This window comes from Gobius niger (genome assembly GCF_951799975.1).
Source record: "Gobius niger genome assembly, chromosome: 20".
NCBI classification, from domain to species: Eukaryota; Metazoa; Chordata; class Actinopteri; order Gobiiformes; family Gobiidae; genus Gobius; species Gobius niger.
In genome coordinates this window covers 22,300,832-22,326,948 of record NC_136871.1, presented here as the reverse complement: position 1 = coordinate 22,326,948, position 26,117 = coordinate 22,300,832, and the positions used below count along the sequence as shown (strand labels likewise).

The following is a 26,117-nucleotide window of genomic DNA, read 5'->3' as shown; positions in this document are numbered from 1 at the left end:
ACAATTACACTTCTGGCACTAAATCTTATTTCTAATGAAATGTTTTACTCTGTGTTATTATTCTTCATTATATGTTTACTATGAAATATTTTCTGAATAAATTGTGAATGGAAGTGTAATGGAATAAAATTCAGTTTTATTTATGGAAATAACTAAGATGCATTATGGAGCTTTTTTCTGAAAAAAAAAAAAAAAACGCCTTGTGCATAACTGACCTTTCTGTGACCCAGTGGCTGTATGGTGAGCGTGGCACTTTCGATCACGGTGGCCTCTTCAATGCTCCATGATCAATTGTTTTGTAGGTTTTCTGGTGAGAGAGTCCACCAGCTGTGAAAACCTACAAGAAACTCTTAAAACAATTGATCCTGGAGCTACCATGATGGAAAGTAAAGATGTCATGTCATGTCATGTCACTCATAGAGCCACTGGGTCACCAAAACGTCAAGTACAACATTTTTTTATTTTATTTTTCACATTAATGGTTCCATAATGCACCTTTAAACTCCTGTATGAAGTACATCATCTCATGTACCGGCACATCCAGTTTAACCTAATCTGAAACCCTCATAAATATGTTACGCACTTAACCTTGTCCTATATGAAAACTTAATGCAGCTGACTGCGTTTTCACTGTGCCCTCTGACTTCCTTTTCTAATTACTATAATTTTTAACGTACACACTGTTTTCCAAAAGAAAGTTGAAAGTATTCACAAAAAAAAGGTGACACAAAAAGTGCAAAGAGCAAAACAATTGCAGATAAAACCACAGATGAGACTTTAAGCCTAATTTACAGCTGGTCCTAATCTAATGTACAGTATTGGCTTAATTATTCTGTATATTAGAGCAGGAGTTCCCGAATATATATATATATATATATATATATATATATATATATATATATATATATATATATATATATATATATGTGGCATGGCGCCTGTTGCACCTCCTCCCGCCAGCTGGTGGCGCCGCGGGTATATAAGCGCAATGCACTCACAACTCCGTTCTCTGACGTCACTCACTTCCTGGTCCCGCCGGTGTCGGTGCGTTCCTCGCTCTTCCGAAGGACAGGTAGCGTTTGCTCTAGGTTTTCGAATTTAATGTAACTAATTACTGGCCCTAACTGGAGGTTTTGTGGTTTAGCTCCGCGTGGTAACGGTTCCGCGATGTAGCCCCAGATGCTCCATGGGCAGGGATGGTGTGCGTCTGCTGTCATGGCTCCACACCCGTGTGTTGTGCCCTGCGTTAGATGGTACGTTTGGGGCAGAGTTTCACTATATTCCACCAGTAAGGCTGGGTGTTAATGGTTTTAATTATTTACAGGTGATCCGGCCGCGCTGGTGCGATGACGGCGCTGTCCATGTTGTTGCCTTGTCTTTTAACTTGTCTTTTAATCTGTTCAACTCACGGACTGTACTTTTGTTTTAATACTGCCAAATAAGGGACTTTGCAGTTTGCTGCCAGTTTGTGGTAGTGTATGAAATGTGCAAATGTAAATCTGTGTATCAACCGAACGTTTTACCAACGAAAGAGAAACAAAGTAACTTATTGAAACAGAATATATATATAGTAAATAAAAACATGTATTTTTGCTAAGCTTGGACTCTGCCTGTGTCTATCATAAACGAACCTGCGTGCCTTAAGGTCCGGAGCCTTCTCTCCGGTGGCGTTGTCAATATTTATGTTAAAAAGTAGTTTAGTTTGGCGGAGATATTTTTGTTTATAAATCGCCACTAGCGCTCGTCTGGCTACATATATATATATATATAATAAATCCAGGTGCACAACATTTAAAATCTTGTTTAACGATGTTATTGTGGATACTGTGTTTTGATATTTGGCTTAATTTCACTAAAATATACTGTTTTAAATGAGAAAAAAGAATGCATCAAATGAAATGTCAGAAATGTAAAAAATATTGCCTCAAAATCATCCTGGGACCCCCCACTTTGGGAACCACTGCATTAGCGCAGAGACTTGGCTTCGCCTTGTGTGTGTGTTTCACATCAGTCATGTTGAGGTGACGCCTTTTTCTTCATATACTGTCGCAGATATTGGATTGCTGACAGTGCACTCACATTAGCGAGGAGGGCTGCAAGAGAATTAACAGTTTACTTTGTCAATTTACTGTATGTGAAATATATAAAGATACATGGGCTGTTTCTTACCTGCTTTCCAGGAATCAGCCGCCTCGGGGTCAGAGGACTTCAGCACCCACGAGGCAAATGCAATGCAGACCAAACACATATCTGATTGCTTTATTGTGGAAAATATACCCTGAGCATAATCTGTAATGGAGATACAAAGATAATACACTTAAATTAGATTTCACTTGCTTCCTAAATTCAACTGTGTTGCTTAAAAGACTATCTTAACAAAAGAAATGTTGATTTAAGCAACTCTTAAATGTTTACACAGAAGGTTCAGTCCTCCTTTCATTAAATCAATTATTTTCTGTTGATAAAACTTCGGACATTGACTACCTTACAATTCCTTTAGTGTTAGATCTCATAATACAAACAGGAGTTATTAGAGGGGTAGGAGAATTTCCTGAATTTAGCTGTATTCATCGGAATAGAAGATTAACAATACATAAGGCCATGCTATACTAGTTAAGTCAATTTACTTTTGTCCCTTCCTACCTGATGGTATGTGGTTTTTCTCCATAGAAATCTGCCTTAACGCTGCCTCTTGAAACATCTGAGGTGTCATGGTGGAGACCCCTCCCTCACCAACCACAGAAATACTTGAATCAGTTACATCCACTGACTTTTCGTCATCTTCAGATTGATACCTCCATACATCAGATCCTTTGTCAAGAAAGCAAATACTCTTGACCAAATACAAGCTTGACAGGTCTTGGGAGAAACAGAAGGCTCTGTCAGTTTGCCTGCAATCCATGCCCCTTACAATAGACTGGGATAATATCTGGATTGGAGAGATGTCCTTTATTGCTGTGTAGTTTGTACCCAAGAAAACACAACCTGGTTTTGGGAATGTCAGTTCTCTTACGGTGGGGCGTGAGCAGGAAAAAATTGGGATGGGCTCCTCACGGTAGTTCCTGACTGACTGGTCATTCATTGTTGCATGAAATGTATAGCTGTTTACTGGTAAGACTGGATTTCTTTGCCGCCCATAGACACTTACAGACATCGCTTCACTCTTTGATTTGCTGTCTTCAAAAAGGTATTCAAAAACTTTAGGAAAAGATATTTGATATTGTTCATCTGCATGACACATAATTGGAGTGGCTACTTCAAACATGCAATTCATATTGAAAGGCTCCTCTAGAGATTTGCAGCTGCTCTGATCCAAAAAGGCTTGTGGTGATAACGCCTCCATTGTCTTAAGTGCATGAACATCATACATGCTTTTAGTTTTTCTCATCTGGTGTGGTACAGCAACATCAAATGAATCCAAAGTGGATTCACAAGACCATTTCTGCCCTGAACGGTCCTCCAAGGGCACTGGTGTCCCTATTTCATCTGCTTCCTCTTCGGATGCAGAGACACAATCCGTGCACTGACTTTGGTAGCTTTTGTCATGGAGGTCAGGACTGGAGTTTCGACTTGAATTGATAAACTGCCAGTATTCCTCTTCAAAATCGGAGGTAGAGAAATCACAGCTGGAACAGTCAGGTTTTGACTCATCTAGATTTGTGCAATAGTCAGAATCAGTTGTGTCCATTGTATCCAAATCAGCACTTTCAGGTATAATTGTGGCTGAACTTTTAATATCATAACTTGTAGACATCAATTCATTTGCATTTGGTGCTTCTTCAACAGGCAACATGCATCGCCCCATTCTGATATGCAAGATGTCATTAATAGTTAATTTTTCCATTTCATCCCAAAAAGCTGAGATGGCATACACAGGCTGATTGCTCCCAGTGGCTTTCGCAAACGCCTCAGGGCTTTCCATGGTAACCTCACATTGAGGTAATGATTCAGGTTGGCCTCCTAAAGAGCTTGATGAATTGCTAGCAGATGTAGGTGTGTCTACTGACATGCTGAGCGCCGTGCTTTCGGTGCAATCACTGCATGTGGAGTTGTCATTTGGCGTGTTGTCAGCGCCTGGGTAAGCAGATGGAAAAATCTGGGATGTCTCAATGTGGGGCCGGCTACTGTCGCGTTGCAGACATGAATGCATTCCTATGTCTTCCAAACCGTCATTAATACTTATGGATACATTACAAGGTGAATTTTGCATGGAGGGGTGGCAGGAGTCCTCCATTGACTCTGCTGCAGAATGATACATTTCTGAATCGTTACTAAAACTGGAGAAGACCTCTACATCTGCAAAGTCATCTGATTCAATACTATTTGTATGAATGAATGGATTATCAATGGGTTTGGCTGCATCCACTGATTCAGCATAATTTCCGCTTACTGAATCCAAACTGTCCATGGCCGACTGTGGCATTTTGTCATAAGAATCCTCAAGACACGTTAAGTCCATGTCCAGTTCTTTCACAATTCTTTCATATCTATTCTCTCCCCGAATGTGCCCCAAATTAGAATCATTTGTTATATCAAGCTTAAAATCAGGGCTTTTTGTTGATTCAATGGTGTCAAAATAGACCCCTACACCAGAATCCATTGTTAGTTTTGTCTGAGAGCTTTCACATCCTAAATCAGAGTCTTTCTCTTGAATGAACACAGTGGCTGAAGTCTCCGTCAATTTTGTTATGTCGAAACCAGAGTCAAGTTTTATCTTGACTGCACTGTCTCCATAGACCCCATGACATGTCAAGTCCATGCTCGGTTCTGTGAAGTGACTTTCACTAGAGGCATCTTGAATGGGTTCAGTGTCAGGAGATATGAGTTGCTTTACATCAGCACAAGTGCCACTCTTGACAGTTTTCCTTGGTTTTGTTCTAATATTTCCAACATCTAAATGCTGCAATCTGTTGCCTTTGCACGGAGCTTCAAAGTGTGTTATATTTACCTCTGTTCCCAAGCTATCTGAGAATAGCTCTTCAGGAACTTTGAGTGGCATTGTCATGTCAGTGTTACCGCATGTATGACCTTCGCCATCCTTGTGCTTGTCTTTCCCAATTTTCTTGCGTTTCCTCTTCTTTGTAACCACAGAGCCAGAAGCAGCTTTTCGATACTTAGTTGGATTATCATTAACAGTCACAAACCAGCGCTCTTTCTCTGCACAGCTCGTGGCATCGTTCGTAACAGGCAGCTCAGGTTTAGGGTTGGGGTTAACGCTCACTTGACTCTCCTCTGCTGAAGAACATACAACCGATGAAAATTCCTCTCCCACTACTTGACGCTCCTTGCTCTCTTCCCCGGCTTGCTCTGCGTTTGAAGGTGTGTCGGTACAAGTTGCAAAATCTAGATCGTCTCCATCACTAAGGCCAGAGCTGTCAGGACAAGCCAGAGAAGCCTGCAGCAGACAGCACTCTTCAGTCTCCTCGAAGAAGCTGAGCCAATCATGGTCAGATATGCACATACTATGATCCAGGTCGTCCATTGTGATCACTTGTATATCATCTCTTCTGGGAACATAAATAACAACCTAGAAAAAGACAAAAAGTGCTGTTTTACAATGAGAGCACACACATTGGCCACTTATGCACTTCTGTGTGAAATATGCTAATTGAATTGTCCCCCAAACCTGTTCAAAGGTGTGTAACCACAGGAACTGAGCTACAGAAGTAAGATTAATCCTTAAAATGAGCTGGAGCACAGTAGTCGCAAGCTTCTTTAGAGCCACAAATATCTTCCATGGCATCAGGTCATTTGTTGTGATATCATTTAACAAACTTGCAATGTATTTGTATGCTTTTATCTAGTGGTGGGACTTGAATTACTATCTTTAATATCGCATTAAAGCGCAAGTCCCGGCCCTACTTTTGTCATAAACCAACAAAACAACGACGACAATAAAACTGACATGCTCTTGAGTGCACTTCACATGGTGTAAACATTTTTCAACAGTGGAATGTGGCTCTCGAGAGAACATTTATCCTCAACTCCGTGACTAACTGTGATTTTCAAGGAAGTGGGGTTTCTACAGGAGCAATACTCAACTCTTAATTTTAGTGCCACCTTTACTTAACTTTTTTTTCTTTCTTTTTTTTTTACATTGTGATACATTTCTTTTGCTGTAGATTTATAATTTTTACTCATTTTAATTTGCTGCAAATATTAAATCTGTGATTGACTGTCACTGTGTTAGCTTAGGACTACTGTGCACTAGTTTATTCAGTACTATCTGTATGGCATTTATCTAAATTCCTGACCATCTATAACTCTGATTACAGGATTACCAGTCAAATAAAGAGTAAAGATTGTGATCAATGCAAACATACCTGTTGAACAAGGACAAAATGTCCACCTTGAAGGCTGTAGTGTTCCCTGTAGTGACATTCTCTGCTGTGTTGTCAAAGTCAGACTGGAGCCTCTCTCAGCTGATATAAATAGAGCTGCTTGGTCACATGCAGACGTCCATCCCTCATCAGAGGAGGTGTGACATTTCAGCCCACCAAAATACAACACTCTCTCAATTAACAGAGCTGAGATCAATGAAGAACTGGTTTAGAGGCAAGATCATACGGCGCAAGTTAAGTATCTCTCGGAGAGTAACAATATCTAAGTGGTTGCTACATATATTTGGGCTCTATTAATGAAGAATTAATGTAAATGAACAACATTTAATGTATCTTAAGTATTTTTATTTATTTATTAATTTGAGATGATATAAAGTGGGTAGAGGAAGCTTGTTCCAACCAGATGGTGCTTTGTAAGTAAAACAAAAATGGTCCTACAACTTTTTTTTAAATATCTTTGGGCAGCATGGTTGTGCACTGGTTAGTGGTTCCATCCCTGGCCCAAATGGGCCATTCTGTGTGGAACTTACATGTTCTCCTTGTGTCTGCATAGGTTTCCCCCAGGCACTACCCCCCACTAAAAAAGGTTTGAGTGCAAGTGTGTTTGAGAGTGCCAGTGGGACATCGGATGGAAATCAGCCCATGGCTACAATCCAGCGTGTTTACATACATGAGTTATATGTGTTCATAACATGCACAGTCCCGTCCAAATAAATGAACTGAATGGTGTTAAATATTGTAATAATAATAATCAGTAAAGTTGTCATGGGCAACAGAGAATAAACCTGCCAAGACTAGACTGTTATAAACAACATTATGAAGATTAGTGGCTGAAGTGTTTTGACTATTCATCTAGAATAGGAAATAATTAGTCTCGCCAACCAGACTCTGATTCTTTACAGAATAATAACTGAGTAACAATTTTCTCACTGAAAACTAAATCAATGAATTGATAGTAAGTAATTACAGGCAATATGTAATTTTATCGGTAACAGAGCATGCAGGAAAGGTTGGGGTCAAGGTTGGGCCATAAACCCAAATATTTAAACATCTTAATTGGTACAATTGACATTGTATCCAGAAATGTAAGAAGATTAAGAACACCGGCTGATGAACGCCTATTAGCTTGAAGCCAAAGTTGTTCTTTGTCCGTCATGAAGAGAGTGCTGAATGTCAATAATATTGGATTTCAAGCAGTAAATAACAGTATCGTATTCATCTGCAGTTGTACATATTTTTTACGCTCTACACTAGGAATGTCACTAATGTGAGACAATACAGATTCTAAGCTTTTATATGCATAAAAAAAGCTTTATTTGTGCAAACAATACAGCTACAATGAACGTTTCAGATCAGTATAATGACAAGAATATACAAAACCATACATTTAAAATGGATCACAGCATTTAAATGAAGGAAATTGGCCTTAAGTGTTGTGGTAAAGCATAGCCTATATTGTTATGCGTAAGGCCTCTAGAGATGATTGATTCAACTGGATAAATGCTTTTTTAATGTCACTGAAAGCTTATAATGGCACATATCTATAGGCAAAAGCAGTATTTGGCAAAAACTAGTCAAGTAATACTCAGTGCAACAACAGTTGCAATCGCTGCAACAAATTTATAGATCTTAACTACACTTCATGGCAACATGTTTTAGGCAAAGTGCACAGTTTTGCAATGGTTTGATAAATACATTGGTAGAATAAATAGATTAAGTTTGTGTAATGCATTATTAGCTGTTTAATCAGTGAACTTGATCAAAAATGTTTCTTTTACAAGCATATATTGACAAATGAGAATAGATCATTGGAAAATTAACTTACTGTATTTTAGCTTTTCAATTCCACACAAATGGTGAGACTTGATATGATACTGTTAATTATTTTAAATTACGATAATACTATTGCTAACTGTCATTTACAATGAGATAAGGTATGCAGCCTTAAGTAACCATAATGAAAACTAAAAGTAAGAAACACTAAAACTATACTTTAATTTAATCATGTGGTTTGACTTTGCATTAATTAATAAAATAGTTCACTTTTCTCTTACAGTATTAGTTGATGCAGCACATTGTAAATGGAATTCTTACAGCTGTGAATGTGATACTGTCACACATAAAAAATACATTCACTTCAAACTGTACAAAATGAATACAGTTGACTTCCATGAGCACATTCTTTCACCCTGGATAAAACTCAGTGCACAGCAACAAATGAGAAATAAATATTACATGTCCTGCATATAAAAACAAACAAAAACAACTTCCAGTATCACTTCTAATGTAAAACTTTTCTTGCTGGTCTTAATGTTGTATTGGTACAGCTTTCACTCTAAAAAAAAATGTAAGTAGGGTTTACAAAACATCTGGCAATACAAAGCTAAAATGTAGACACAACTTAGAAAGAGTAGACACGATTTACCTCAAAACATAGCATTGTGAATGCCAACATGTTTTTCTATGTGCAAGGAGATACTGAAGCATTCTTATCTTCTTTGCAATATATAGCAATACTATTAACAGTCAGTGTGCAATAGCAGCTACAGTACATTTGGCCACTTCTTATACTATATGATTGCTCCTCATACCTTATTAAAAGTTGTCCCTACATCGTTCCTGAGTTCTCCAGGTCCCTTGGCGTGAATTAGGCTTGTGTTGTGGCTGCAGTGGGAATGGAGGCACTGTTGATTGTAGATGAAGCCGATGGTCGTTCTCTACGAACATATCTGGTCTTTCTCACTTTGAAATAATCAAGAGAAGTGTTTTAGTTCATTTGCCTATTTTTTCCGTTATTAACCAGTAAAGTGATAATATTTCAAGACGCTGTAATACCAGTGCAATACCAGCTTTTCAAATTGACACTTTGATTCCAATCGATTCTAAGATTGACGATTCCGATAACAAAGATTTCAATATATTATCTTTGTGAATATTAATTATATGCTGGTTTAATTTATGAAAGCCTAATGCATGAATGTTTTTAAGGAATGGCACTAAATCAAAGAGAGAAGGGAAATATCATTAATCTTGTGTGTTCCCGCAACCCTTGAACGCCTCATACACTTCACGATGGTGCATGTTTTATATAAAACAAAAAAAGACCTGACAGTTACTGTAGATATTGTATAATAAAACAAACGCACATTTCATGTGGATTTCAGCTGCATCACAGGCCAGGGGTTTCAATGCCACTGGACAAGCAGTGTGAAGTAGCTGAGGCTTTAACCAAGATGGTCCCAGAGGCATTAAGAACTTCTTTTACCAGGGGAGTCCTGGCCCCAGAAGGGGAAGAAATTGGTCATTTGGTCCCCCTTAAAAACGAGATGCTACATCTCAAGTTTTTTTTCTTCTTACCAGTAGGAAGTGATTCTTTGCCATTCTTTGACTCTAACAAAACTCTCACATGCTAGGATTGTTTACTCATATATGATGCTGCAGTGCAGCAAGTTCAAGTTCACAATTTGCAATCTGGTAAATGTACTCCAGTACATAATAACACTTTTTATTTTATTACTTATGTTATGATTATTTGTATCCCAGCTATTCTTGATATTGCTTGTTTAGTACAGCAAAAGCATACCTGATGAGGAGGGTATCATCACTGCCTAAAAAACAAAACATAAAATTTGAATGTGAAAAAACTATTGTAAGTAATGCTTGGTCTAAACCAGGGGTCACCAACACTTAAAGAAATATGCAATAACAGAAGCAAAAATTGAAATGGCAATATTGAAGGTTCACCTTGTTTTTGAAGAAGTCTTAAGGTCTTAACGACTATGAGGAAACCCTGAAGGGCACTTGGGTGCCCACGGGCATAGGGTTGGTGAACCCTGGTCTAAACAATGTAGCTGAATGTACTTACAGTCTCACTTGGTTGGAATATAAAAGCTACAGAACAAATTGTACAATTTAGTATAGTGCTACATGTTATACATGTGAACCAAACAGCTTATGAATGCATACCTTTGTTGCGACGATAGAAAATACTTGGTAGTCGATTTGAGCGCTTGAGGTAGAAAAAGGAGGCAACTGAGAGAATGAGGAACAAGCTGATTAATAGTGTTCCCAGAAGAAGAGAAGCTGCCACGCCTGGTCCCCCTTTATTGCAACCACGACAATGAAAGGGAGATATTAGTTTACACACTGTTGTACTCATAAATATAGAGGTAACAGGTCTCGCTTACCGATTTTAGGAAAGACTGTAGTGACTGTGGTGTGATTCTTTCTTTCCACCGTGTAGTCTGTAAAACCAGATAACAAAAGTTGAATGCATTTGTTAATTTATTGAATCAGAAAATATAACATGTACTTACTATAGGTGCAGGCTGTTATGTTTTCCAAATCAACAGCTGTTGAGTCACAAAATATGCAAACAGTGTTGCTGTTCTCCAAGATGCGCAGAAAACATCCTAGCAAAGATTAAAGAACATTTTGTTCATGTGAAACATCTCGTGCATTAATCTTACTGAACGCATTAAATGAACATCTTTGTTACCTGGTTCACAGTGAGTATCATTTGAACAAGTGCTGTTGAGTTTTTGTTGCTTGTCGCTACAACACTCCAATGAATTCTGGTGCAAAGCCTTAAAAACAGTATATATGTTATTAAACCACTTACAGCGTCACAGGAAGATTGTAATTGCATGTCTGTAGTCAAAACATAAACTCCTTGTCTCACCTTAGTTACAGGTGTTTCTGGTCGAATAAGAATCACAGTTGCAGCTAAGACCAACAAAAATGACAGTGCCATGCTGTAGCTCTGAAAGAGAGAAAGAAGACTTTATCAATGAATAGTTTTTGTGTCTACAAATGTCTGCAGCCCTTAGCAGTAGTTAAGACTCATGGCTGACAGGTTTTACAGGTCGGATGTGTTCTTAAGTGCCACAAATTCAAGTTTGTCCAGGTCTGCAATACTACTAGCAACTTGTTGTCTATAGTAAAAAAAAGAAAAGAAAAAAAGTCTCATCTATGCTTAAAATATTATGATAATAATAATTTTGAAAATCAATTCATCATGACAAGAGTTTACAATTTAAGAAAGTAATCGTACATAATCATTCATCTTTCATCATTTATATTAGCTTACCATAAATCAGATATATGGATAGCACCTGTCGCTCGGATCGCATTAGATAAGGCTGCATAATCTTTAAAACGAGTCAATCCGTTTATATTACATTCAACCTGGACTATCATCTAAACGCTGATCGAATAAGCTCTACGCATGTGTTGATAGCGTTGATATTGTTGACAGCAGCTCCAGGAGCACGCTAGAGGAAGAGACACCACCACCATCATCACAACTTACCGAACAGAAACAGTGGGTAGGCTTTGACCAGTCCAGACTCCACAGCGGAACTCTGGATGGATCAGACACAGCTTTAAGTTACATCCACAAGATTATTGATCATTTGTGAGTGAGAGAAGGTAAACTCCAGTGTTTTAACCACTGATTTGATTTGGTGCGTATGGCTGACTGACAAACAGTAGCAAGTAACCGGTTGCTTTCACCTGGCATTAGCACTTCCGGGTTTCGATTTCAAAATAAACGAAAAGTAATAATGCTAATGCTAGCAATAATAATAATAATGATGATGAAGGTTCTTGAGTCGTCGTCTGTACTCTATAGTTGGAGTGTAGAACATTTCGCCTCTAATAATAATAATAATAATAATAATAATAATAATAATAATAATAATAATAATAATAATAATAATAATAATAATAATAATAATAATAATAATATATGAAGGTATAATTTGAATAAGACACTCCACTGAATAAATAGTGTACATAAAGCTAACAGACGCAGCGCCGCCGAGGCGGGAAACTACTTACTAGGGCAGTTTTACTTATATAATTCAATGAGTTTTAATTATAGCTAAAGACGCTTGGAAGCCGTAAGTAAACTGATATGATTAAAGATACATGAAAACATACACCTATTGAAATATATCTAGGTAGCTCATCTGGGATACACATGTTGCTAATATAGGCTAAATGTCAGTAAAATTGTATGTAACGGAGAGTTAGAACGACCTTAACTTTTGAGCCCTTAGGCCTTTCATGTATTTATTTATTTTTTACCAATCCTCGAAAATGTGTTTTACATGCAGGTTGGGTTACTCAGTCTCAGCCAGTGATGAAGTTAAGCCTTGGGGTTAAACAAAAAAGACAACAGGAAATATATGAACAATTTGTCACTACTTTTAGTGAGAAAATGAGCTCTAAATACATTTGACTCAAGGCTAAAACACATACACAATGAGGCACTGGGCCCCAAAAACCAGTCTACTAGTTTTTACCACTTTAAATCCGCATTTAGCCCACAGTTATTGCTATTTGTTCTTAATCATCTTAAGACTATATATATATATATATATATATATATATATATATATATATATATATATATATATTGAGATTTGTTTCTGTTCAGTAAGGGGGTGCCCTTCAGTTCCAAAAAGTATATAACATTTGTTCTCATATGTGTTTCAGGGACAGAGGAAATGAATCACATGAGGAACCTGACCGATATGATGACTATCCCAACCGGAAACAGGTGCTTTCATTAAATTGATTAGAACCTTGCTATTGTATTGAAACTGGATTAAAAAGGTGTGCTCAAAATCAAAAGTTAACTGTTAAAATTTGTGTATGTCACAAAGACCTGCCCTCCCACTAATATCCACCTTTTGTTTTTTGATAGGACCACAAATGTCAGTGGACATTCCAGTGTTACTGATTCCCAGTTTTTCTTTGGGTCTCAGTTTTGGCCTGAAAACTCACAAGCAGTGTCTCAGTCGCTGAGCAGGTCCTCCTGGAACTCCACACAATCTCAGGAGGTAGGGGTTCTAATATATAGTTGTGCTCCAAAGTTTACACACCCTGGCAGAATTTTAGATTTTTTTTGGACCGGTTTTCAAAGAATATGAAAGAAAACACAAAACATTTGTTTTTACTTAGTGATTGTGTGAAGCCATTTTAGGTCAAACAACTGAGTTGACATTTTTTAAATCATTATGATAATTGAACCATACCCCAATTCTTAATACTGTGTATTGCCCCCTTGCTTGGAGTCTTTTGTGGTAGTTGTAGATGGGCCTCTTTATTTCCTTGGATAGTAGAACTGTCCATTCTTTTTGGCAAAAAGCCTCCAGTTCCTGTAAATTCCTGGGCTGTCTTGCATGAACTGCATGTTTGAAATCTCCCCAGAGAAGCTGAATGATCTTGAGGTCAGGAGACTGAGACGGTCACTCCAGAACCTTCACTTTATTCTGCTGTAGCCAATGAGAGGTCCATATGGCCTTGTGCTTTGGATTGTTGTCTTGTTGGAACATCCAAGTGCGTCCCATGCACAGCTTCTGATGAGTGACACATTTCCCCCAGTATTCTTTAATAACGTGCTGCTTTCATCCCGAAATCAGTTTTGATCAAGTCCCCTGTAGCTCACACATCCCCAAAAAACAACAATGATGTATGAGGAGGACTTAAATGTACGAGGACCATGGCTTAATTTGATTCCCCGTTTTGGGGGAACGCATTCCCCCAATTTTCAGTTTTTCAGGGTATAGTCCGGCAAAAAATGTATCTGATATAATGATGTTTAATGAGAGTGTTCCAGCAAATGTTTTGGCCTGTTCCGCCAATCCATCACATCAGACCAAAAGTGTTCCTGAAAATACTGATTTACAAATTAAGCACTGACGAGGACTTTGGATAGAAAGTAGCCCATGGCTAAATCAGGCACATTAACACAAAGTATGTACTGAGTGTTCATTAATGTGCACTGTCCTCTCCAAATAAACTAGTAAAGTAAGTAAAGTTTCACAGAAGGAATGGTGCACCATTCATCATAAGCCTTTTTGACTCCAAATGACATTGCTTCAGCAATGTTGAGGCTTGTCTCTGTGCTGTTTGGCATATTATAAGCGGATACTTTGTGGCATTTGCAAAGTAATGGCTTTCTAATGGCATCTTGGCCATGCAGCACATTTTTCTTGAAGTGTTTCCTTATTGTGCATCTTGAAACAGCTATACCAGAGGCCTGTATATCAGCTGAAGTTATTTGTGGACTTTTCTTCATATCACAAACAATTATCCTGGCAATTGCTGCTGACATTTTTGTTGGTCAACCTGACCGTGGTTTGGTTTCAACAGAGTCCCTAATTTTCCACTTTTTAATTAGACTTTGAACACTGTTGAGTGACTTGGATATCTTTATATCCCTTTCCTTATTTATACAGTTCAACTACCTTTGCTTGCAGATGACAATTATTTTGCTTTCCTCATGACTCAGAAACCAGAAACGCCAGTGCAGCACTGGATGACAATGGATTATGAGAAATCCCTTGTGCTATTACTGTATGTTTGCACAGCTGAGAAGCTAGTCCGTATTTGTGAGTTTGATTATACTCTCAAAATGGCCACTGAAAGTTGACAGTTTATTGTTGTTCTGAAAAATGAAAGCTATTCCATACGAGATATCATGGAAAACATTTGTTGTCTGCTCTGGGTGACTACAAACCTTTGAGCGATAGTGTATGATTCAGTGAGTCCCTTTGTGTTGAAAACAATGTTAAAGGCTTTGGGCTGGGATGTTAAGCTTTTGTCACAAATCGATACAAGTATTCCTAACTATTGGTAGGGGCCGATACAATTAGTATTGTGATTGACGTAGACAGTGCTAATATTACCAATTAACTGAAAAGGAAGCACACTTCGAGCTTCAAAAAGTGTTAAACCAAATATTTGTCTGACAAATAATAACAAGGCGATGGTTTGGTACTGCGCTGCCCTCTTCTGTTCAGATTTAGATCACTTTTGGCCACTGTTGACTGTGACAGCAGAGAAACACTGCAACCTTAATACTGTGACTTATTTTTGTATTGCAATTGCAACATTACAACATTATTGTGTCACTGTTTTTTTTATACAACCGTAACAAAAACTTATTGCATTGCAATTAATGTGTGCAGCCCTAACTAAAACTCTTCTAATCTCAACTAACTTTATTTTATTAGGAAAGTGATTCTACGCTTCTTCGTTGTTATCAAAGTAAACCTCTTCTGTTTGGAGAGACTAAAGATAAAAGCACTTTTTATAGCCTGCTGGACAAATTTGAAGAAGACAAGAAGAAAACTAAGGAAAATTCTGACAGGTATACAAGCTTTTACATTGTAGTTGTGTGCATAACATTGTACGCAACTGCAATGAATAAAACGTTTATGATTCTACTTTTTGATACTGTAGAATCAAAAAGTATATATTTTAGGCCTAATAATTTTGCGAATAATCAAAGCATATACATTATTTTGCAGTGACACTTTAGCCAAGGAATGTTTGCATATTCGAGAAGCTCTTAATAAAGTAAGTGTACAAATGAAAGTTTCTAAGTAACTCTAATGTAGTTAGATATCTGATCCTGCTTTTAGATTCACCAGCTTGCTACTGGCACTGAGAAAAATAGTGCAATTTGTCACACAGTCCTTGAAAAGATTGAAACTTGTGTTTCAACATGTAAGTCTAGTGCACTATTTACCCATTAGATGGCGCTGTTGTATAATATGTAGATGTGGCTTGTTGTTATGGGCAATACTTACGTTACCTTTTCAGTGCAAAATAACCTCATAAGCGTCCAGAGTGACATTTCACAGCAGCTTCAGACTCTACTCATGAAAATTAATTCACAAAAAGAGACAGTGAAAGGATTAGAGGACAAGATGGAAAAGGTCTGGAAGTTTTCTAATTTAAATATATTATGTCTTCTTGGTGATTATTTGTGTTTTAATTAGATGTTTCCATTGTTAGGCCACTACAGATCTTGACTGCTCTGTGCAAAGCCTAAAGATGAATGTGGAAGGTATAAAAAAAGATCAACAAAGTGAACGAGACATGCTTGAAGAGGCCCTTAAGCTGCTGAGTGCCTTATACTCCAAGGATTCACCCAAACGCGGCCCAGTGACAGTAATGGACAGCTTCATTCAGACGTCACCGAGCCTCTCTCACTCTGGGAGTCTGAAAGAAAATTGTCTGGAGATGTGTAAGATCCGTGTAGATCCATACCAGGATAACAAAGTGAGCTTAAGAAAGAGGAAAACCAGGAAATTCTCGGTGAGACGTAAAAGGCGCCCTCTAGTGATGCCTCAGAAATGCAAGTCGGTGGTCGCTCAGGAAAACAGTCCCTCTCTCCTGAAAGGTAACAAGCTGCCTCTATCAGAGTGTTGCAACAAAAATGAGGTCAAGAGTTTCATCACCCCTCTGAGCTGCTGGTCCCAGGACAGCAACAGTTCAGCCTGCCTGAATGGTATCAACCCCATCCTGGATGACACAGAGGCCGCAGCACAGCCTGGAGGCCTGTGGCAGTTGTTTGATGTGGACTTTTAGAGTTTTAATTTATCAGCAAAAGACAGACACTGTGACCATAGTTTGACGTTATTTAAACTGGATTTAGTTTTTAATACAAGATGCATTGTAAAAGAGTACATTGTAAATAGACTATGATTAAATATACAGAATATTCATCTATATGTACTATAATATATAAGTGCTTTATGTTGATGGGTAGTTATGGATCTAAATAACTCACCCAATTAAAAGAAAACTCAATTTTGAATTAATTATTTAGTGAAATTGAAACAAACACTTTAAATACTGTATAGTGTATTTAAAGACAGGGATATGATCCCAACTTGCCTAAAACACACGTCTCAAAAGGTGTGGTTCATCTCAGATGTTTCACATATCGAAATTTAAATTACAATGTAATATTGTAACATAACTACTGTTTAAAAGCCATACAATTATCACTGAAAAAGCACAAACCTATTTACACGTACGTAGATCTAATTTGTTTGAAGCTTTAAACACTGTCATTAAACTTTGATGTTTGATTCAAATGTCATTGTGTAATGAGGTCTGCTGGTGGGGACATGAGTCCTCTGGGGTTGAGCTTTGCTACAAGGCACACGTCATAGTTATCATGCATTAGTGTGCGCTGGGCAACCACTGTCCACCGCTTTTCTCTCGGATCCAGCTCCAGAATGTCCTTTGTTATATCATCATGCCGATCTGAATAATGTCAAACAAATACAGAGAAAGTCTAACATTTGGAAAGGATTTGGATATTTATGATTCGTGATCTGGGTCATACCTGCTCCCCTGTAGTAGCCGCAGATGTAAATTTTACCCCCCACCACTCCAGCGTTTGAAGCATTGGTGCGAAGTGAAAGTTGGGGACATGGAAGCCGAGGCCCCTCTTTCCAGAAGTCTCCGTCAGGACAGTAGATCTCCACAGCATCAAGACAGTGACGAGACTGCCCTCGATCGAGACCTTCACACCCTATGCCTCCTGTACAAACAATGAAGTATATTCTGTATTTAGAGAGTTTCAATGAGCCAGTCTTATTAGTCTTACCCATCACGTATATTTCTTTATTGAGTACCACAGCAGCACAGCGATACTTTGCGTACTTCATAGGAGCTAGTTCAATCCACCTGTTTGTGTTGAGGTCATACTCCAGAAGGCGGTTACTGAGGCGATCCGGTTCATCATCAAGACGACATGACTGGACAGAAATATAAAAGCAACGCATTTGTACTCAAATCTTAAATAGATTAAATAATCGTTTAAATACCTGCGGAGTTCGACCACCAATGACATAAAGCCGCTCGTCCATCTTGACCACACTGTGATAGGCCAATGGAAGGGGCAGAGGTGCAGCGCTGCGCCATGGCCCTCCCTTCAGGGACCAGCGCTGCACACAGTTAGTGATGAGATACTGGTTCTTCAGCCTCATTAAGCCACCCACTAGATACAGAGTGTCTCCCAGTGAAGCTAAACCATAGGAGTCACGATACTCTGCAGATGTCATCCTCTCCCAACTTCCTTGTGCCTCAACTTTATACCTAACAAAGAATGCACTGTCAGTAAAGTTTTAAGGATGAGAACTTTGGAAATACAGAATAAGACCCACATACCTGAAAATCTCAACATTTATGTCTTTTTGACGAGCCATTTTGCGAGCATTTGCTTCTCCTGATACTATAATGTCATTTTGTTCTGTCACAATCCCAGCACCAACATGTCCCAGAGCATATCCGTAGCATGGTGAAGTCATGTAATAAATTCGGCCCGTAGATGGAGCAAAGCAAAAACTACGTTCACTGTAGTTGCCATATCTTGACCTAATGCCATCACTGTCATTACCCAAGCATAGTAGCAAATCTGTAGTCTCCATGCCATATCTCAGCTTCAGTTTTCGTGGTGCAGCACATGGGTGCATATCTGTGACATCCAACGCCACATTCAACATCTCCAGACATTCAGCATCAGCCAAAAGAGCTGTGTTCTTCTTCATAGTTTCTCTTAAGGAATCAGGATTTATAAGAGGCAGTCTCACTCTCCTCAGCAGATCTGGTAGGTGTCGGGCCCGTAGCTCTTCATCCAACAAAGTGCCATGGTGAACCCAGCGAAGAACCACATCTAAGATGGTTTCCTCTCTGGAAACATTGAGGTCATCTGATGAAATGAGTTTGCAGAGCTGATGAGCCTCGAGTTCAAGCACCTCGTCATTATGACACACTTCAACAAAGTGCTGCTTCAGGTAACGATATGCATGGTCAGCCAGTTCCTCCGCTCCAAGGTCACGAGCAAAGTAATATACACCAAGGCAGTTGGAGGCATCCATGTTCTCTGTCATGTGCTGCCGACAGCGATTAAAAACATCATCCATCTGCAGTAGAAAGGAGGCGATGGCAATGCCTTGTACGTTGTCGTTTGTGAGAGGCAGATCTGCACAGTACATGTAGTTCAGGAGAAGAGCAAGGCTGTCTGCAGGAGTGTCCCTCAAGAAGATCTCTCTGTTGTTGCATTCTCGAAGGCCACAGGTAAACATGACTCGAAAGTACGGACTGAAGGCTGAGAGCACAACTCTGTGGCACGGGAAGCTTATGCCTTCAGCAACTAATACCACATCGGTCAGATGTTCACTCTCCCTCATCCTTCTCAGCTGGTCCAGCAGGATCACACCATGCTTGAATGTGAGATCCATAGTGCTCACAGCTTTAAGAACTAGAATTCAAGCAATGTTCGCTGCATACAGAAAATGGGGAGGTTCTCATAATAACACCAATGTCATGTCATAAAAGTTAGGCTTTCAAAGAATAACAATGGCATTTTGAAATTTTACACTGATGCTTACAGTATTAATAGATTTGAAATCAGATATTGACAGAACAACAGCAAACTGTAAGCACAACACTAATGCTAATGGAAAACTGACACTCAGTACATTTGTTTACTACATTTGTTTACATTTGTTTTATCTTACCAATGTCTTTAGGTTCTTCCAAAATTTCATCCACTGTATGCCGTCTTCTGATCTCAAAAAAGACAAGTATTCAAGAGTTTGTCTTGTTTTTGTCGCTACATGTGTCACTTCGACGAGTTAAGTGTCTGAGCAAATGCAGGAGACAAAGATATGCGCCCCCCTCTCTGTGCCCTCTGAGCTGCTATTCCAAAAATAGACTGTGTTTTGGCCAAGCTGGTAGTTTGCAAAGGTTCAAGATCAGAATAATGTTGGCTCTAACACATTAATTACAATGTGTCAAATTGGATGAAATCAACCCTACCCCAATTTTCTGCACTTAAATCTGTTGTAAATGTTGCTGTCTTCTTGCAATGGTCACATGTATGAGGCAATAGAATGGACGCCACAGCTCCCAACTCGGATTCAGATTTCATAAGCCTTGCCTTAAAGCAACAGTGATTCAGTCCATGAACAAGTGGAGCATTATTATGAACATGTTGCCAGCCCGTCTTCAGTGTGATGTTGACATACTGCTCTCTGGTTAGCAAAGTTGGGATGACCTTGGAGCAAAGGTTGTTGAGAAATTCCATTGAAAACCCTCCTTAAGACAACTTTCCCTTATTGTGCATTTTCATGGGCTGGCCGAGTGTTTTATGGTTCATTGGTTTTGCCAGTCAAAGGAAAATCAAGTGCAGCAGAAATAGTTAGGCATCCTTTAACTTTTAATTCTTCTACCATGTTTCTTAACTAAAGTAAATTATTAAAGGTAGGACTGTATATATATGTCAACATGCAAAACGCTACCCTCAAATTGGACTACACATCATGGACTCACATAGGCATGGTAATTACAGAGTTGAGAGAACAGTATTGAATGAAGAAAGATTAGAAGAGATTACACACAGAAAAGATTACAATGAAGCTCATCCATCTGTAACCAAGAAGCTGAAAGATTCTTTACGGTAAGATGATCAATTTTTGCACCTTTTACATTTGTATTTAATCATTAATTTTATATTACAACACTTGTTAGCAGCTGTTCGGTTCCAAGACTAAAGAGATGTGCTCTCAGTGGCTTCCCGGTATTGTATTGGCTCCCTAAATATTCATTGTGGGATTATGGTATGCCAGATCTCATCTCTGGCATAAGTGTGGGCATCATGCACTTGCCACAAGGTATGACCCTTTTGGTTTCTTGTAACTATGTGAGTTACATTTGGAGAACCAAATATACTGTATTCTGAACATTGAAATAGTCATTCATTTTATATCTCATCTTTTAGGAATGGCTTATGCCTTGTTAGCTTCCTTACCTCCTGTTTTTGGGCTTTATAGCTCCCTCTATCCGCCACTGATCTATTTATTCTTTGGAACATCACGTCATATTTCCATTGGTAAGTAATTTGGCTGTCATCACACAGACCAATGAAGCTGTATAAAAATGTATAGCTTTTAGTTGTCAAAGTTGATTTAAGACAGAAGATATGTTTGTGATAATCTATGAACTCACTATATTCATTTTCATTTAGACAAAACTACATTATATCTAAATGCATCATATTATTGTTATATCTCATTAATGTTGATTAAGCGTAAATGTTTTGTGTTCTAACAGGCACATTTACAGTGCTAAGTATAATGGTTGGAAGTGTAACTGAAACACTGGCTCCAGACACTGCATTCATCATAAACAATGGGACAAACATGACAACAGAAGTCGACATCACAGCTCGAGACTTGTATCGAGTCCAGGTGGCAGCAGCAACCACGGTCCTAAGTGGACTTATTCAGGTTTGTGTAATATATAATAACCATTGTCATAATATATTTGTTTTCTTTGGTAAATCCTCTATACTGCTTGCATGTTTTTGTAGGTGGTGCTGGGAATGGTAAAGTTTGGTTTTGTAGGAACATACTTGGCTGAGCCTCTAGTGCGAGCCTACACAACTGCTGCTGCAGTTCATGCCGTGATCGGGCAAATAAAATATATTTTTGGAATTTCACCAACCCGATTCAGTGGGCCGTTGTCCCTTGTATATGTGAGTAATTTACAATCAAGTTTAGCAATGTCTATGGTAGACAAAGGTGCGTCTGCTGTCTTCTGTAGTAAATGCTGGCATTTCGCCTTTCATCAAAAAAGCTGCGTCGGCAACATTAAAGATCTTGGTGGCAGCGGAATATAAAAGACCAATTGTAGACCAGGTCAATATCAATAGCGATGTAAAGAGCAGTGATCAGGGTAGCGCATACAGGGTCGTTAATACTGAAGCAATACAGGTTTGTTTTTGAACAGGTTGGGAGTAGCTTTAAGAATGGGTGGTACTTGCATAATTTTATATTCCGCCTGCTGTAAAGACTGAGATTCTTAGTGCTGCTGACGATGCCTCTTGGATGAAAGACAAAATACAGATGGCAGCTTAAGAACCCTTGTTTGTGATGGAAAACCCCTGTACGGCTGAGCACTTTACTCAGCAATGTGTATTTATGATGGAAACTTGCAAAACCTTTGTGTTTTTTTTCAGACATTTGGACATATATGCTCTTTGCTCCCTCAGACGCATTTGCCCACTCTCGTGGTCAGTGCTGTTTCTATACTTTGTCTCGCTGCAGCCAAAGAGCTCAATGCCTTCCTGCGGCCGAAGCTGCCAGTACCTATTCCAGTGGAGCTCATCACAGTCAGTTGACTCAGAGACACACTTTCTCTCCTTCTTTTATGTTATCACTTCTTCCTCTTATGTACAATGTGCTGAGCCTGTAGGACCAAAAAAGCACAAACACAGGGAACCGACCTCTGACTCAGCATTAGTGCAGTGCAGCTCGCAGACACATTTTGTGGTTAATAATTCTGTCCACATTACGCATATGAATAACTATGTCATTACTTATTGATGAACTGGTAATAAAGTCAATATGCATGTTTTATTTAGATTGTGAGTGCAACGTTGATATCCTCCTATACCCATCTGGGCAGTAACTACACAATTCCAGTCGTTGGAGATATCCCTAGTGGGTGAGAAGCTTCTTGATTTACGTGCATGATGATTTAAAAAAAAAGAAAAGAAAAAATCATTCATGAGTTTAAAAAAAGAACAGTAATTGCATGTTTTATTATTGCACTCAAGGCATGGCTGAGTGTGTCATTCTGTTTTCTATTTTAGGCTTAGTCCTCCATGTATGCCAGATGTGAGCCTGTTTAGACAGGTCATTGGTGATGCGTTTGCTCTAGCCATCGTTGGTTATGCCATTTCAATTTCACTTGGAAAAACATTTGCACTGAAACACGGATACAAGGTGGATAGCAATCAGGTAAAGTTGAATACGTTTACAGTATAAAGCACAACATTCCCACTGTTATCTTATTTGCAAGGCTTTTGATTTTTGCAGGAGCTGCTGGCACTAGGATTGTGTAATACGGTTGGAGGATTTTTTGAATGCTTTGCTGTCTGCCCGTCTATGTCCAGAAGTATTATACAGGAAAGTACTGGAGGGAAAACTCAGGTAAAGCCATAAATCTCCACTTTACTGTATAACACACCTCATACTGTTGTATCATTTCGTCTTTAAGATGGCTAGTTTGGCCTCAGCTGTGATTGTATTAGTTACCATAATGAAGCTTGGCCCTTTGTTCCAGGAACTTCCAAAGGTGATTAATTGAATGAAAGCACAATTTATCTTCGATTTCTTTTTTTTTTTTCTTTGCGCATCAATCATCAAAACTTGTACTTTTGTAGGCGGTGCTTGCTTCTATTGTCCTGGTTAACCTCAAGAGTATGTTCAAGCAGTGCTCAGATATTGTGACTCTATGGAGGAGAAGCAAGATTGATCTGGTGAGCAATTACTGCAGGAATTACTGTGACAAAAGAAACATACAAATATGAATTTTGCTTTTCGTCAAGATGATATGGCTGGTCACTTTGGTATCAACCCTCCTGCTCAACCTGGATGTGGGGCTGGCAGCTTCTATTGCATTTGCACTTCTTACCGTAATTGTCAGAACTCAAATGTAAGCCTGTGTTACTGTTCAGTGATAGTACTTGCACAGCTACTGCACTTTGTTATGCTAATGTGCTTTTCTAATTGCTAAGGCCAACATATTCCATTTTGGGAAACATCCATGGGACTGAAATATATGTGGACATAGAGACTCATGATCAGGTAAAATTAATATAATTGCTCAGTGTATCAAAGAAGCGTGACCATGTTCCTTTTTTACTGTTTTTATATCAGGCAAGACAGATCCCAGGCATTACAATATTCCACTCATCAGCTACTGTCTATTTTGCCAACGCTGACCTTTACCTAGAAGCTCTCAAAGAAAAGGTTTGCTCTGTAATTTGGGACTTTGTTTGTAAATGAAACTTTTGTTATTTTCGTGTGTTTTTTTGCCTTGGAGAGTGGACTTGACATCAGTAAAATGATCATCTACAAGAGGAGACAGGAGGCCAAACAAAGGCGCAGAGAAAGGAGGGCAGAAAGGCGTGCAAAACGGCAAGCCAAAAAAGAGGTAGAGCCCTGTGATGAAGGGGAATTTAAGATTGCACTTTTACATTTAGTGTAAATTAAATCATTTTACGTTCATTTTAAGTATGTGACACAGCTTGCAAGTTTAATACTACACTTTATTGTCCAAGAATTTATAGCTACTGCATTTTTTGACATACAAAATTTCTGTATTGATATTATGCTAGTATAGAGTGTATATACATGTACTTGTTTCTTCTCATTTAAGATGGGTGTTTGTTTCTGGGTGGATTATAGTGCTGGTTTAGATCTGGGTAGTCCTGGTTCACTTGTGGTTGTGTCCTAGTTTAAGATTCCTGATTTAGACCTCCTTTTATTCTGGTTTAGTCTGAATGAGTCTGGCTCACATATTCTCTATTTTGCCTGATGCCGGCATTTTACACAATGCCTAGAATTCACTGGTATTTTCTTCTTTTATAATGCCTCTAAAGGTGTTTGTTGAACACAGAATTATTTACTTGCAACATACATAATGTCAGTAATTGGACTGTTCTTGTTACACTGAAATAGTAGTAGTAGTGTACTATACAAAGCCAACCCCAGCATTTCATCACTCTGAATCATCTCCTTCACTGATTACTCAGAAGAGACGAGCCCAGAGGGCAGCTGAGCAGCTGGCTGGTGCCCCTGTGTTCTCTGTGGAGGAGGAGGCCAGAGGATGGAGGGATGTGTGTGTGAACAACATTAGTGCAGAGAATGAAGAACAGAAGATTACAGAGAGGGAAAACGGCACTGTATTTGTGATGCCAACCACTCCCAGGACTCCTGATGGGCAGGGTAGATGGGAGTACCTAAAGGGAGGGGGAGATCCAGAAAACATGAGCTTAGGCTGGCTGTCCGATCTGCAAGAGGGGGACACCACCACCCTGGGCTCTAGCAGTGAGGACACGCTGAGTCAAGACCTAGAGAAGGTCTCACTTGGATCTCTGGGAAAGTGGACCTGGGACATCCACTCAATTATCCTAGACCTGTCAGCAGCTAACTTCATAGATACAGTGGCCATCAAAACTGTAAGAAATGTAAGTGTTTCATTTTAGGAGAATGAGTACAGCACATAATGTATGACTAAAGTAAATAATGTACAACTACACTCTTAATTTTCTGAACAGATTTTCCAAGACTTTAGTGAGATTGATGTGGATATCTACTTGGCAGGGTGCCAGAGTAAGTATCAAATCATTTAAGTGTAAAATAATAATTTAAAGTGGACATATGCAAAATCATTGCATGATGTATTTTTTAGCTTTTATTGTACATTCTCACAGTATTGAGTAAACCTCAGGCAAAGCTGTTAAATTTAGCTACCAGCACTTCGTTCTGTACTTTCGTACAATTGCGTCATTGTGAAAACCCCAAAACTCCACCAGCTCTATTGCCTGTATTTTAATAATTTCAAATTATAAAGCAAAAATGCCAATGCTGAGGCATGCAAAATAATGAAAGTATACACACACACACACACACACGCGCGCGCACGGACACACACACACGCACGCACACACACGCACACACACACACGCGCACACACACACACACACACACACATATTCTGATTACTGCTACATCATGTGTTTATTTTGCATTTAGCTTCTGTTGTGACACAGTTAGAAAAAGGAGGGTTCTTTTCTGGTTCCATAACAAAGCAGCAGCTGTTCGCCACTGTTCATGACGCTGTACTTTTCTGTCACAATAATCACGGGACAAGAACCTTCACTCCATATGAACCATTCTTGGTGTGTAACTAATTACAGACATTTAGATTTTTGATTTCATTGTTTCCTCCCCAAGACTTATCAATTATACTTATTTATTTCAGGACATCTCCATCGGCACAAAGCTTTAAGCGGGTCAATACTGAGAAAAATGAATAATAGATTTGCATTTTTATATGATAAACAATGTAATACTATGTAATACATTTTGAAACAATTCAATAAATTCA

At 38.8% G+C, this 26,117-nt stretch overlaps 3 protein-coding genes and 1 long non-coding RNA gene across 5 annotated transcripts; 2 read left to right on the top strand and 2 right to left on the bottom strand.

Moving 5' to 3' along the window:
- Nucleotides 1-8,302: 8,302 nt before the first annotated feature.
- Nucleotides 8,303-11,861, bottom strand: cUnh1orf159 (chromosome Un C1orf159 homolog). Its single transcript, XM_079579183.1, has 9 exons — nt 11,653-11,861; nt 11,023-11,103; nt 10,840-10,927; nt 10,658-10,753; nt 10,529-10,585; nt 10,308-10,442; nt 10,207-10,232; nt 9,925-9,949; nt 8,303-9,083 (listed from the first exon to the last, which is right to left on the bottom strand). Exons 2-9 carry the CDS (start codon nt 11,092-11,094, stop codon nt 8,989-8,991), a joined length of 594 nt encoding a protein of 197 aa, XP_079435309.1. The 5' UTR covers nt 11,095-11,103; nt 11,653-11,861; the 3' UTR covers nt 8,303-8,988.
- A 292-nt stretch (nt 11,862-12,153) lies between these two features.
- Nucleotides 12,154-15,469, top strand: LOC306979957. The gene is made up of 4 exons (XR_013793976.1): nt 12,154-12,244; nt 12,843-12,906; nt 13,054-13,189; nt 15,368-15,469. It is a non-coding gene; the product is annotated as an uncharacterized lncRNA (long non-coding RNA).
- Nucleotides 15,470-17,154: 1,685 nt separating this feature from the next.
- On the bottom strand, nt 17,155-19,980 carry kbtbd12 (kelch repeat and BTB (POZ) domain containing 12). 2 transcript variants are annotated; one of them, XM_079578939.1, is made up of 6 exons: nt 19,676-19,980; nt 18,324-19,437; nt 17,981-18,251; nt 17,761-17,911; nt 17,497-17,694; nt 17,155-17,414 (listed from the first exon to the last, which is right to left on the bottom strand). In XM_079578939.1, the coding sequence occupies exons 2-6, from the start codon at nt 19,394-19,396 to the stop codon at nt 17,245-17,247; spliced, it is 1,863 nt and encodes a 620-aa protein (XP_079435065.1). In that variant the 5' UTR covers nt 19,397-19,437; nt 19,676-19,980; the 3' UTR covers nt 17,155-17,244. The 2 variants fall into 2 exon arrangements, with proteins under 2 accessions (XP_079435065.1, XP_079435064.1); XM_079578938.1 differs by having other exon boundaries at nt 17,497-17,911.
- A 499-nt stretch (nt 19,981-20,479) lies between these two features.
- slc26a6l1 (solute carrier family 26 member 6, like 1) lies at nt 20,480-26,018 on the top strand (the record flags this gene model as incomplete). Its single annotated transcript, XM_079578918.1, has 19 exons — nt 20,480-20,616; nt 20,691-20,830; nt 20,938-21,048; nt 21,270-21,445; nt 21,529-21,693; nt 22,177-22,329; nt 22,582-22,664; nt 22,813-22,960; nt 23,039-23,152; nt 23,220-23,297; nt 23,386-23,481; nt 23,551-23,657; nt 23,740-23,809; nt 23,882-23,974; nt 24,048-24,158; nt 24,763-25,194; nt 25,285-25,339; nt 25,763-25,908; nt 25,992-26,018. 19 exons carry the CDS (start codon nt 20,480-20,482, stop codon nt 26,016-26,018), a joined length of 2,442 nt encoding a protein of 813 aa, XP_079435044.1.
- Nucleotides 26,019-26,117: the final 99 nt, after the last annotated feature.